We start from the raw sequence: 13,600 nt of genomic DNA, 5'->3' as shown, positions 1-13,600 counted from the left end.
CTGTTTTATTTGCAGCTAGCAATGAAATCTTCTTTGAAAGGGGATTTCTCTGAATCACATTAATACAGTAGTCCTTGGCTTACAATTGACTACTACTGATCTGTTGCTCAGTGAGGCATCGGTTACGCGAGTTTTGCCCCATTTTATGACCTTCTTTGCAGCGTTTGTTAAGTGATTCACTGCAGTTGTTAAGACAGTTGGTTAATTGGTTGGCTTCCTCACTGACTTTGCCAGGTCACAAAAAGGGATCCATGTGACTCCCGGGAACACTGCAATTGTCAGAACTATGAGATAGTGGTCAAGAGTCTGAATTTGGATCACGTGACCCTGGGGAAGCTGCAACAGTTGTGTGAAACATGGTCATTTTTTTCCCAGTGGTGGTGTAACTTTGAACTACCATTAAAGAAACTTGTCGTCCAGCAAGTCAAGGACTAACTGCGTTGGAACAAGGGAGGGGAAACAAAGCAAGGGAGCTCTGAGGGCACCCAGTCTGGAGACCTGAACTGGACTTGCTCTCTTGGGATCCTTTAGTAGCTCCAGAATTAAGGAATTATTGGCTTCTGCAGTTATCTGAAAGGAAATAAAAGGAATGGGGGGAAAAAACCTACTGGATTTGGAAGGTAATTTTTGCAATTTTTCTACTCTGTATTGTTTGGGGAAACACAAGTTTTTAAGAGGCACTAGATACACATCCGTCTCCGAATATTCGTTTTAGATGTCCCACTTTAATAGTAGTCCTTGACTCTTCCTCCTCCTTTCTTCTTATTACCTTTATTGTCTGACTACATGTGTACAATGAGATTGGCTGAGCCTCCCTTTGTGCACCTTCCCCACTCAAAGACAACACACAGTGAGGACAGAAGACCCTAACCCAGTCCCCATCTTATTACACTATGACTTATTTATGACCCTAACTCCCCGGCCAGCATGGTTTAATTTTTAAGACATTTGGACTTCAATTCCCAGAATTCCCCAGCCAACCAATGCTGGCTGGGGAATTCTGGGAGTTGAAGTCCCCAAATCTTAAAAAGTTGAGAAATCATTGCACGATGATTTCATTCTCAACCCACAAGTAAACCTATTTGTGTTAACCAGGTTAAAAGGAAGCAGGAAACAAAACAAGAGGGCACAAACCGAGGATTCCTGGACTTGTTTTTTTTTTAATCACAGCTTTCCCACTGTTGCCACTAATCCATGTCCATTTTTGTGAGGTAGGAGAAAAACAAACTGACTTTCCCCCCTCATCTTCATGTTTAGGCTTCAAACCCCAGGACCCCGGTGCTGAGATCCACTGGCCCTCTTCTCCCCCTCCCCCCCAGGCCCTCTCCTGTCCCTCCCTCTTTCTGGACCACCCCCAGGAAAATAGAAAACTTCCCTTCTCCAGCCAGGGAGGAAAATCCATTGCACGCTTTATCTCACTCTTTAAGGCAAGGGTCTTCAAACTTGGCAAGTTTGTGGACTCAACTCTAACATGACTGGAGGTAGAAATCTGAGAGTCGAAGTCCCCAAGTCTTGAAGCTGTCAAGTTTGAAGACCTCCGCTTTAAGGGGCGAGGTGTGTGTGTGTGTGTGTGTGCGCCTTTGATAGCAGGTGCAGTTGGGGTGAAACAAACTTTGTAGGGAGGATTGGCTTCAGTCCAGTTCTTCTATCAGAGGCGGTTTGGAAGGGGGCACCTTCCCCCCCCACATCTTCTCCAGCTCCTGGGTGAGGGCGCCCACTTCCTTGGCCTCGACCACATGGGCTACGTATTCCCTCTGGACTTCCAAAGCCAGGGAAGGGAGCTGCTCCTCCTCCTCCTTTGCCCAGGAAAGCAGGAATTCACATTTTTTCTTAGCCTTGTAGATCCTGGGCTGGTCCTGGGGGGCGACTCGGCGTTTGCCCTGACCCAGCAGTCGGACCAGGTGGGCGAAGGCCGCCAGGGCGAAGCGGCCCTGCTTCCCTCTTAAAATCTGGCCCACCGCCTCCATCGCCCCGGCCTTCCCCAGCGGGCACTCCGGGTACTGTCCGTCCGTGAGGGCCTGCAGGGCTGCTTGCAGGGCCTCCCCCGTGGAGGAGAAGACCCGCTGGGCACCCAGCACGGCCGAGAGGTCCACGAGGGTCTCGCAGACTTCGGGCAACACCTGGGCATCGTCGGTCTCTCCGTTGTAGAGCGACAGGGTGTAGGCGTAGGCGTAGAGGACGTTGGGCAGCTGGAAGCGCACCAGGGGGGAGACGGGGCCACTGGCCAGGTCGCTCAATGGGCGGATCGCCTCAGGCAGGGCTGGTAGCGAGTTCGAATCCTGGGCAGGAGGCCGATGATTTCGGTCCCCCACGGCCGTCTCTTCGTTTGGAGGCTGGGATGAAGCCTCCAGGTCTGCTTTGGCTCCCGGCTGCCGCTGTGGCTGTGAGTCCTGGGCATCCTTCGTTTCAAGCAGCTGGACCATTGGGGGCCCCTGGCTGGCCACGACCCACCAGGGCTTCCAGGGGGGCAGCAGCCCCGAGATCTTCCCGCTGCTCAGCAGCTGTTGGAACCTCTGGCGCTGCTGAGGGCTCAGCTGCTCCCACAGGTCGTCCGCCTGCGGGTCGAGGCCTAGCTCGGGGTCCGCATCCCCGGGCTCGCGTAGCTCCTGCAGCCGGAGGAGGGCCTCCCTCAGGCGGCCTCGCGCACCCGCGTCCCCACGCTGGCCCCGGAGCCGAAGTTGCAACTCTCGCGTCTGGAAGTCCCGGGCGCAGGAGCCGTGCTCCCGGTAGCAAGGCACGGAGCAGAAGCGGACGTGGCAGCGAGGGCAGGTGTAGGGCGCCCGCTCGGCCTGACACAGGCCGCAGCCACCTGAGGCCTCCATGCGTCGAAGGCGCCCGTGCTGCTCCGAGAACGCGCTCGGCTATTTCCGGAGAGAGCGAGAGAGGAAACTCACCTTCCCTTTGTCCTAATGCGCAGGCGCGTCTTGAAAAGCGCTTCAGAGGGTTGATGGGAGACGTAGTCCTGCCGCTTGCTTCATCTCTGAAGAAAACTACATTGACCATGATGCCCCGGGCCCTGCTATAAACAGTTGTGTAGTGTGCCGCGCTACACCGTTTCTTGGATGTTTTGCAGAGTTTCGGGGAGTTGTGAAGACAACCCCAGCTTTAAAAACGGGTACTGGAGCTCTTGTATCTGAGTATGTCAGAAATAGTGTAGGATCTCTTGCTTGGGTGGGTTGGACTAGATGACCTTCAAGGTCCCTTCCAACTCTTGTTAATCTGTTAATAACTCCCCCCCCCAAAAAAAATCCTTTTTTCTAAGTTTTTCAAAGAAAAGAATTCTGGGAAATGAAATCCACATAAGCTTCAAGCTGCCAAGGTTTAAAAAAATGGTTCTAATAGGCTCTATCTCAGAGGTCCCCCAACTTGGTAACCTTAAGACTTGCGGACTTCAACTCCCAGAATTCCTGAACTAACATGACTGGAGGAGGAATTCTGGGAGTTGAAGTCCACAAGTCTTAAAGCTGCCAAGTTTGAAGACCTCTGCTTTAAGGGGTGAGGTGTGTGTCCTTGACAGCAGCTGCAGTTGGGGCTGAAACAAACTTTGCATGGAAGATGGGCTTCAGTCCAATTCTTCTGTCAGAGGCCGTTTGGAACTTGACTGTTTCAAGTAAGAAAAGCACTGACTTACGACCAAATTTCACTTAACGACCGTTGCAGCATCCCTGGTCTTACAGGATTAAAATTCAGCTGCTTACAACCGGCATGCATTTTATGAGTGTTGCACGTGAAAGTTTGTAACCTTCTTTCTGACCAGCGGTCGATGGGGAATCCACGTTTCACTAAACAACCCTAACCACAGTGATTCACTTAACAGCGGTGGCAAAAAGGGGGCAAAACTCACATAAACTGCCTTGCTTAGCCATGGAAATTTTGGGCTCCATCATGGTCATAATTTGAGGGTTACCTCTGGATGGCTAACCGTTAAAAACAGAATAAAAGCAATAAACAAAGATATAAAGAATCCAATTCTGAGATGCTAAAAGTGCATCTCAAATTCTTAAATCCTTTTGGGGACTTGGCTCTCAAGGTGAAAGAAACTAGATCCTATTAAAAGCCGATTCTTGACCCACTAGATTTCTTTATACAGGTAGTCCTCGACTTAAAACAGTTCGCTTAGTGACAGTTTGAACAGCAGTGGGGAAAAAAGTGACTGATGGTCAGTTTTCGTGTCTGTTGCAGCATCCTTGTGGTCCTGTGATTAAAATTCAACTGATTCACATTTATGACGGCTGCTGTGTGATTGGGGGGGGGGAGGGGGGAATGTGATTCCAGTTTGCGACTGTCCGACAAAAGGGGAAGCCGGTTTCATTTAACGGTGTTACTAACTTAACTGCCACGATTCCTTTTGACAGATGTGGCAAGAAAGATTGCAAAATGGGGCAAAACTCATTTCACCACCATCCCGCTTAGCAAGATAAAAAAGTTTTTGGGGGCTCAATTATGGTCATAAGGTCAGGACTACCTCTATAACTATTTTTTCATGGCTGCCTTGGGGAATTCCGGGAGTTCAAGTCCACGTGTTTCAAAGTTGTCACTTCAGACAATTCACACAACACACTTAAATGCAAAATCTTAAAGGGTGGTGCTGGTGACCTAGAGGTGGAGCTCTGGCCTCAGAATCAGGAGGCTGTGAGTTCGATCCTAGGTAGAGCCAGATATTTCTCTCTCTGGGCACAGTGGGAATATATCTGCTGAACAAAACTCCGCATTGGTGACAGGAAGGGCACCCGGCCAGTAAAAACACTCTGCTAGCTCCCTTCAGTTGCTCAAACTCCACCCCGCAAAAGATTATGGAGTTGTTAAAAGACGATGATGATTTAAATACAAAATATTCCCAGGGAACCACCTCCATATAAAGCCCCCCTCCCTCCTTTGCCAGTAATGGCAAAAGCCTGACCTGAGCTCCTGCCCCAAACAGGAGAAAGCAATAGCACCACCAGGAAATGGTTCGAGGAAATATATGTCTTTATTATATGACTGGGGGCTCTTTAGGAGTTGGCATTGGGCCCCTTCTTTTTACCAAAGCCGGGCACGACGTTGACAAATCGGCGATTGTACTGCATGCGCCTCTTGGCCCTCCCGGTTTTCTTCTTCTTCTTCTCTTGCTTAGCAACCTGAGAGAACATTAAGCAGGCATTAGTCAAAAGATCCGGCCAGGCTTCTCCTCCCAGAATTCATTTTAGCTCTTGATGTTGGGCAGATGCAACAGTTTGACAGGCCTGGCCTTAAGGTCTCCAGACTTAAGTAAGTGGGCTGGACTAGAAGACCTCCGAGGTCCCTTTCCAATTCTAGGATTCTATGTTCTGGGTTCTCATTTCATTTCTCGGCGAAGGGTCTCTGCCCAGCAATTGAAATTGAAATGAAGAGCCGGCAATTGAGGCGCCCTCAGCTGTCCTTGGGGGTCCGACAAGCAGCAGGCTAAAGGATGCCCCAAACACCCCCACCCTCCCAAGCACAACTGGGCGTGGGTGGGTGGGATCGTCTCGAACTGCCTACCTTTGGAGTCTGGCCTCTCACTTTGCCAGCACGAGCCAGGGAACCATGGACCTTCCCTAGAGAGAAAAGCAAAATGGAGGAGGCTGATTTTACAGGGGGCAGAAAACAAACCCACTGCCAGGATTCCAGCAGTTACCCCCGTTTAAATCGTGGGTCTCAAGCCAAACTTCCAAAACTTCAACAGGGTTTATTGGGAGTTAACATGCCAGCACTGCCCGGATGTAGCTGATTCTGAGGCACATCATTCATTCTCACCCTTGACCCTGGTTTTCCCTCCACCCCCTGGGTGTATTGTAATTCATATTCTCCAATGGGACACCTCCATAGCCCAGAGTCATCAATCAGGCTTTCCAGATAGAATTTTGCGAGGCAGAAACTTCGGTCCCCTAGTTACTATCTTTGAAAACTATTTATGGAATGCACTTTTGGTTTCCAAGCTGCCGCACTGCTCTTTTAAACCCCTTTCCCCCCTCCCTTTTCTGTTGGCAGCTCTAAAAAGATCAGAGAAATATTGATTCCTCACACGCCCGACGACAAAGGAACTGGCTTTATTATATGAGAGTCACAAGGGACCATGAGGTTAATGTAAAGATAGTCCTTGACTTACACCCATAATTGAGCCCAATATTTCTGCTATCAAGTGAGATATTTGTTAAGTGAGTTTTGCCCTACTTAACCACCTTTCTTGCCACCGTCATCAAGTGAATCACTGCGGTTGTTAAGTTAGTCACATGATTGTTAAGTGAATCTGGCTTCCCCCATTGACTTTGCTTGCCAGAAGGTCGCAAAGCAGATCACGTGACCCCGGGACACTGCAACCATCATAAATAGGAAGCACCTGAATTTTGCTCACGTGACCACGGGGGAGGCTGCAATGATTGTGAGGATGAAAAACGGTCGTCCGTCGCTTTTTTCAGTGCCGTTGTAACTTCAAACGGTCATTAAGTGAACTATTGTTGAGGACTACCTGTACGGGATCAATCCTCTCACAAAAAAAGAGTCACAGACACGCTGGCTACATTCACTTGGGCCTAAAGGGAGCTGAGCGTGTTGCAGCATGCAGACAAAACCCAGTTGTAAGCAGTCCTCAACTTAACAACCGCTTGTAATTAGAACATCATTGAAAAGCAGTGATTTACGACCATTTTTCACACTTAACAACCTGTCATTCCCCTGTTGGAGACTGACCCTGAGGGAGAGGAGGAACAGCCAACAGGGAGTGGGAGTGTGGCTCTGGGGGTTGTGAGGAGGCTGGGGAAGGGCAGAGGCCGAGGCTGAAATTTATCTTGGTTGGTGCTCTTCCAAGGGACTGTGCCTTGTTATCTTCTTGAAGTTTGTAATTAATTATCCTGGTCTGTCATGGAAATTCCTTCAGTGTGGTTTGTTTTGGTTTTTTTTTATTTCTCTGTTATCTGTTCTTTGAGTTTGGACTGTAATTCTTTCTTTTGGAGACTATTTTGGAAAGAATTTAATCTCCAACTGCGAACAATTGAACAGTGGGGCCAAGCTGGAGGCTTTAAAGGAAATTTATTTACGTTTGGGAATTTATTAGGTGTGTGCTGCTTCCCGGGTCATCACACAACCATTGCAGAATCCCCATGGCCATGTGTTCCAAATTCAGATGCTTGGCTTGTACTTATGACCGTTGCCGTGTCCCAAGGTCACGTGATCATCTTTTGCAATCTTGTGACAAGCAAAGTCCATGAGGAAGCCAGAGTCACTTAAGCAACCATGTTGCTAATTTAACAACTGCAGGGTTTTACTTAAACCGAAGGTCATAAAACTGGGGAAAATTCACATAACCACTGCCTTGCTCAGGAACAAAACTTTTGTGATCAATTGTGGTTGTAAGTCAAAGGCTACCTGTATTAGTTTGTTTTTTTTAAAATTTACTTTATTGTCATTGCACCTCGTACAATTAAATGCCATCTTCAGTGTACATAAATGACTATAAAAATAAAGCACAAACACACATCCTTCACATTCTATACAGTTGAATTGAAAACCCGATATTGCATTCATATTGCACTATACAGTGGAATTCAATAAGAGTTACTGCCCTGGGATAGAAGCTGTTTTTCAGCCTATTTGTCCTTGTTTTTATTATCCTGTACTGTCTGCCCAATGGTAATAGTTCAAAAAAAAAAAAAAAGGGGGGGGGGGGTTTCCCAGGATGAGACGGATCTTTGAGAATGTTTTGAACTGTCTTAAGGCAGCGGGAGCTATCAAGCTCTTCCAAAGAGGGGAGAGGGCAACCCAGGATCCTCTGGGCAATGACATTAACCCTATGGAGGGCTGTCCTGTCTGCCACTGTGCAACTGGCAAACCGTACACAGGTTAGGGTTATTTTCGTTCGACATAGCAGACGGACTTTTAATCCGGTCTGAATTTAGTACTCTGAACCTAACTTCACCTGGAAAGTCTGGGCTTGGAAGCAGCGCTGTTATTTGGACAAGAGGTCATAAGGAAATTGCTATGGTTGGAAGATAGACAGGGAAGTCCAAAAAATAACCTGGAATCAGGCAGTCCCAAATCATTTCTGTATTGTTGCCAAAAGCCCTGTGTGGGATATTCATGAAGTTATCAGGAAGGAAGGCCGACCCAACCGTCTATTTTTGTAATCTTATACACCGAATCACAAATCAGCCAATCACATTTTAGTCTTTACTCTTCTAAATTTTAGGTGATTACTTCATTGTTTTGTGAAAACTGAGTTAACTGAATAAAGCTTAATATATGGTTAAGTCCATCATGACCGTATCTTCTACCAACACAGCAGAGAAATTTGTAGAATAAAAATCACATTTTTTTTCTTTTCCGGGTTTTTTTTTTGTACAGAGCAGCTCTGGAAATGTCATAGTTTTTCTAACAAGCTTCCATCTAGGTCCTCTCTCTTTGGTACTTACCACCAAGCATGCGTGCAGTAACCTCCAAAGTTGCAAGATCACTGATGCCGCATTGACCAATGACAGAATCATTCTCCAAGGGGATCCCGCCCAGAAGAATCACTTGATCCTCCAGGGCGATGCCCTCCAGGGACTCAATGCGAGCCTAAACAGGGGAGAAAGAAGAGCGGGAACGTGAATAAGTGACACTTTGCTCACTGAGTTCCTTTGAGGCAGGGTTTGCCAATCGTGGAGACTTGTGGACTTCAACTCCCAGAGTTCCCCAGCCAACATTATAATTTTTCAATATCTACAACAGCTCTTGAATAAAAGGTGACAAAGATGCTGAAAAAAACCATTTACAGCTCCTCCAGTGGAAAGGAGAGGGGAAGGGAGCCTCCAACAGTCCTTGGACATTACAAGGAAGTTCATGTTGAAAAACTTGGTGGATGGCAATATTTAGGAAATGCCTTAGAAACATTCCATTGCAGTCCTGCCAGCGCTCATCGGTTTTTATACCACGAGTGTTTCCCAGGACAAAGAGGTCTGGAAACACCGGGGGGGAGGAGAAGAAGAATCCAGATTGTGTTTCTGACCTGTAATAATCAAAAACTGAAATAGAGAGGGGTTAGGGGATGTTAAGTAGAAATTGTGGAATCAAATAACCAAGGTTCACTGCGGTACTTAATTCTTAACACTGCACACACTGGAGGGGTCTCGTCGAAAAGAATACTGGGAAACACCCTTGCTGAGGCAAAGAGATGCATTCATATTTATTCATTTCAGAAAATGATGCATAAATAGCAATAGCAATAGCACTTATATGCTGCTTTATAGAGCTTTCCAGCCCTCTCTAAATGGTTTACAGAATCAGCCTCTTGCCCCCAACAATCTGGGTCCTCATTTTACCCACCTCAGAAGGATGGAAGGCTGAGTCAACCTGGAGCCTGGTGGGATTTGATCTGCCAAATTATAGGCAGCTGGCTGCAGCAAAAGTAGCTCGCAGTACTGCACTCTAACCTCTGCGCCACAGAGGCTCATTATACATATCCATAAATAATTACATAATAGATCTCAGGTTACTTCCTACCTTTCTGTTATCTACAGAGTTCAGTGGTCTTAGAGGAAACCTTTGCATCTTGAGATTCAGCTGTTGCTATGGGAATGTTCTGATAAAACTGGCCACAGGCTGCTGTGAGCTACAAGGACACATTCCCTACATTTCAATTTGTCTTAGACAGTCCCTCATCTGAAAACTGATTTTCCCCACAACGTGCAGAAAAAATGTTGCCCAAGAATTGCGGTGAAAAGGATCACCCCCATACCTCCAAGTTCCTTCAACAGAATTCTTGGTGTGAATATAGGATTATCAAACTATGTTCCATAGATTTAATTTAAACTGAAGACTTTAGCTCAAAGGACAACCACTGCAATTGCCTTTCATCAATAACCTCAAAGAAAATATCCAGAAAATAAGTTGAAAATGATTAACAGGAAAGCAAGCTTTGCCCTAAAACACTACTTAAAGTCATGATTTTTCACCCAAAGATGACCAAACAGAAAGTACATGAACTATGAAAAAAAAGATTTAACAATGAAATAAGCACAAAAAGAGCAGAACATTCCATATGAGCTTTGAGAATCATATCTCCATGATATAAAATATCCTTTAAAAATAAAAATACAAGGTAAATATAAAATTCTGAAAGAGCTCTTTTATATATTGCTGCTTCTTGGCCAAAGCTGATTAAATAGAAAACTCATTACAATAAGGTATTAATCAAACAACAATAACTTATTACTGAAAATTGATTTAGAAAATCTCAATCTGCAAATGATTTCAGCCTTGCCCAGTTCTGAAGGAAGATTTATTTGGGAGAAACAAATACTACTAGTCCAGTAACAGTATTCATCCGAATGAAAGGTTCACATAAAGCAAAAAAAAAAAAAAAATTACCTTGAGATGAGATACTGTTTCATGTCCAGACACCTCAAGGGTGTGCAGATTCTGAGCACGAACAAACAGCTGCATGGTTTCACCTGCAGTGATGAGAAAGCAAAGCAGCCATTAAGATTAGCAATCCAAGACCTCAAAGAATCGAGTATCCTAACAATGGCAGAGACTAAGAAACTGATCTCTTCCACCCCTTGCCGTTTTTAGACAAAGTAGTGAATAAAATAAACAGAATGTTTAACAACCCACAAAGAAGAGCTGTGGGCCTCTAACTTCTCTTTCAATCCACTCCATCCTTCCTGACAACAAAATGTGAGCTTGGGTTTTCTATCCTGATAATCAATGATCAAGGACTTTGAAAGGTGATGGAGGGAATATATAGGGTTATCTTTGCCGAGATGGGTTGCATCCACGTTTGGTTGATAAATATAAGGAGCCATTATTTTGTAGTCACACAAACCAAAAATAGAAAATGTAAGATGGAGCTGCCTAAATTTACTTTTATTTACTATTTATTAAATTTATTTGCCACCTATCTCACTGCAAAATTACAATTAAAAAAACATAAAATTAAACATAAAATTAAAAGATTTCTTTGAAATGAAACATTTCTCAGAGCAAGATCTGTCCAGCAGTGGAAGAGAACATCCCTGGAGGTTGTGGGTTTTCATTGTTGGATGTTCTTAAGCACAGGAAGGTTAGCCAGCCATCTAAGATGGTTGGATTGGTCTTCTGCACACAGGTAGTCCTTGACTTACAACAGTTCATTTACTGACCGTCTGAAGTTACAACAGCACTGAAAAAGTGACCTATAGCCAATTTTCACATTTAGGACCATTGCAGCATCTCCATGGTCACGCAATCAAAACTCAAGATGCTTGACAACTGTCTCATATTTATGACGGTTGCAGTGTCCTGGGGTCATGTGGTACCTTTGACAAGCAAAGCCAATGGGGAAGCCGGATTCACTTAACAACTGCAGAGATTCACTTTAACAATTGTGGCAAGAAAAAGGCAAAATTCACATAACTGTCTTGCTTAGCAACGGATACTTTGGGGTCAATTATGGTCATACATTGAGGACTACCTGTGCTGCAGTGTTTCTCAAGTGTGCAATAAGATAGGGGACTTCAACTCCCAGAATTCCCCAGCCAGCATACATCAAGACGGGTGGACTTCACCCAGTGGTGGGATTCAAATATTGTTGCCACCGATTTGGTGGGTGTGGCTTGGGGGTGCGCTTTGCACGTGTGCACACACTGCGTGCACTTGCATGCCAAACACGCACTTTGAGCAGGCGCAGAGGCGTTCTAACTCACCTCCTGCAAGCCTGCACGATCCTGGTCGCTTCAGCTGCGCTTCAAATTCAGCAGATAAAAGTGAGTATGGGAGCCCAGGCAGGCAGGTGGGTCTAACAACAGAGGAGTGGAGAGAACCGGTTTGGTCTACTCATCGCTCCTACCGGCTCATCAGAACCGATCGAGTACCGCCACTGACTTCAACTCCCAGAATTCCCCACCCAGCATGGTGTTGAGGTCCATCCCACCTTAAACCATGCTGGGTAGGGAATTCTGGGAGTTGAAGTCCACCCATCTTAAAATCACTAAGATTGAGGAACCCAGCAGCAAAGGGCTAACCTCAGGCCTGCCTCCAGCACCACAATTCCAGGTTCTTTTTTTACCCGTCTCTTCCATCAAATCCCCTTACACCAGGGGTGCTCATACTTGGCCACTTTAAGACTTGTGGACTTCAACTCCCAGAATTCCTCAGCCAGCTTTGCTGGGGAATTCTGGGAGTTGAAGTCCACAAGTCTTAAAGTGGCCAAGTTTGAGGACCCCTGCCTTACACACTTGTCACAGTCTTTTTTCCTTACCTACAGGTAGTCCTCAAATTACAACCGTTCATTTAGTGATCGTTCAAAGTTACAATGGCACTGAAAAAAATGACTTAGGACCATTTTTCACACTTAGGACCGTTGCAGTATCCTCACAGTCAGATGATCAAAATTCAGAGTCCGAAACACACATAGTCCTCGACTTGCAACAAGTCGTTTAGTCAAAGTCACAAAAGGGACTTGCAACTGTTTTTCACCCTTACGACCATTGTAGCCTCCCCATGGTCACGTGATCAAAATTCAGGCACTGATCATGTGACCATGGGGGTTATGGTGCGATGGTCATAAAGGTGAGGATCAGCCGCAAGTCCCTTTTTTTCAATGCAGTTGTAATTTCAAACAAGTCGTTTGAGTAGGGAGCTGGACTAGAAGACCTCCAAGGTCCCTTCCAGCTGTATTCTGATGGATTGATGTGTGTATGAATTGCCTTCTATCATTGCAATTAGAGTAAATACTAGGTATTTACAGTAGTCCTCGACTTACAAGAGTTTGTTTAGTGACCGTTTGAGGATACAACGGCATTGAAAAAAATGACATGATCATTTTTCATATTATGACCATTACAGCATCCCCATGGTCATATGATAAACATTCAGATACTTGGCAAAGTATGATTCATATTTATGACCATTGCTGTGTCCCGGGGTCACATGATCCCCTTTTGCGACCTTCTGACAAGCAAAGTCAATAGGGGAAGCCAGATTCACTTAACAACCAAGTTACTATCTTATCAGCTGCAGTGACTCACTTAACAGCTGTGGCAAGAAAGGTCGTAAATGGGGCAAAACTCACGTCTCATTTAACAGAAATTTGGGACCCAATTGTGGTCGTAACTCGAGGACTACCTGTTTCCACCCACCCCCTTCAGTTTCAGACACGGCTGGGGAGCATGGGCGTGGTACTCCAAAGCACCGGGGGAGCCGCAGGGACAAGGCAAGGGAGACGGGGCCGCGCCGGTGAACCTGGAAAGACTCGAGGGGCGGGAGAGCGAGAGGGAAGGAGAGGCGCCTGGGAAGTCCCTTGGGGAGGATTTGGCCGCGGATGATGGGAGTTTAAGGCCTCGAAAGGGAGAGGACGTTGATTTCTGTCCCTCCGCCCCTCCAATAAATGAAGCTGTCCAGCCCATAATACGGAAAGTTTGCGCCCCTCACCCGCCTCACGCCGAGCCAAGATGGAGGTCGGAGAGAAGGAAAAACGCCGCCGCCTCACGCCGACGATGAAAAGGAAAGACTGACGGAAGGGGCGGGGCCACAAGAAGCGCAGGCGTACTGCGGGAAGAGGACCGCGCCGCGGCGTTCTCTTGCTTCCCTCTTTCGCTCTTCCCGCTGCGTGGCTTGTGCGTGACGTCCCTCCCGGGCGCCTTATCGT

At 46.4% G+C, this 13,600-nt stretch overlaps 2 protein-coding genes across 4 annotated transcripts; both read right to left on the bottom strand.

Annotated features, from left to right (window-relative positions):
* Window positions 1–1,433: 1,433 nt before the first annotated feature.
* On the bottom strand, window positions 1,434–2,897 carry ZNHIT2 (zinc finger HIT-type containing 2). Its single transcript, XM_026717727.2, has one exon. It carries the CDS (start codon window positions 2,820–2,822, stop codon window positions 1,632–1,634), a length of 1,191 nt encoding a protein of 396 aa, XP_026573512.1. The 5' UTR covers window positions 2,823–2,897; the 3' UTR covers window positions 1,434–1,631.
* A 2,053-nt stretch (window positions 2,898–4,950) lies between these two features.
* FAU (FAU ubiquitin like and ribosomal protein S30 fusion) lies at window positions 4,951–13,535 on the bottom strand. Of its 3 annotated transcripts, none has more exons than XM_026717645.2 (5): window positions 13,384–13,535; window positions 10,342–10,424; window positions 8,406–8,550; window positions 5,500–5,555; window positions 4,951–5,117 (listed from the first exon to the last, which is right to left on the bottom strand). In XM_026717645.2, exons 2-5 carry the CDS (start codon window positions 10,414–10,416, stop codon window positions 4,992–4,994), a joined length of 402 nt encoding a protein of 133 aa, XP_026573430.1. In that variant the 5' UTR covers window positions 10,417–10,424; window positions 13,384–13,535; the 3' UTR covers window positions 4,951–4,991. The 3 variants fall into 3 exon arrangements, with proteins under 3 accessions (XP_026573430.1, XP_026573432.1, XP_087769951.1); XM_026717647.2 differs by having other exon boundaries at window positions 13,388–13,483; XM_087913825.1 differs by lacking the exon at window positions 13,384–13,535 and adding an exon at window positions 11,658–11,746.
* Between the last annotated feature and the right edge of the window lie 65 nt (window positions 13,536–13,600).

Source organism: Pseudonaja textilis, chromosome 16, assembly GCF_049901715.1.
Source record: "Pseudonaja textilis isolate UNSWEBS1 chromosome 16, rPseTex1.2, whole genome shotgun sequence".
Taxonomy (NCBI): Eukaryota; Metazoa; Chordata; class Lepidosauria; order Squamata; family Elapidae; genus Pseudonaja; species Pseudonaja textilis.
This window is presented reverse-complemented; position numbering and strand designations above follow the sequence as displayed.

What these genes read in the sequence shown, in the direction of transcription:
- ZNHIT2 (XM_026717727.2), bottom strand. Translation starts at nt 2,822, where the DNA reads ATGGAGGCCTCAGGTGGCTGCGGCCTGTGTCAGGCCGAGCGGGCGCCC.
- FAU (XM_026717645.2), bottom strand. Translation starts at nt 10,416, where the DNA reads ATGCAGCTGTTTGTTCGTGCTCAGAATCTGCACACCCTTGAGGTGTCT. An exon ending in AAACAGTATCTCATCTCAAG is followed by an intron (nt 8,551 to 10,341) that starts GTAATTTTTTTT and finishes TCCCCTGTTTAG; the next exon opens with GCTCGCATTGAGTCCCTGGA. An exon ending in TACTGCACGCATGCTTGGTG is followed by an intron (nt 5,556 to 8,405) that starts GTAAGTACCAAA and finishes TTTTCTCTCTAG; the next exon opens with GGAAGGTCCATGGTTCCCTG.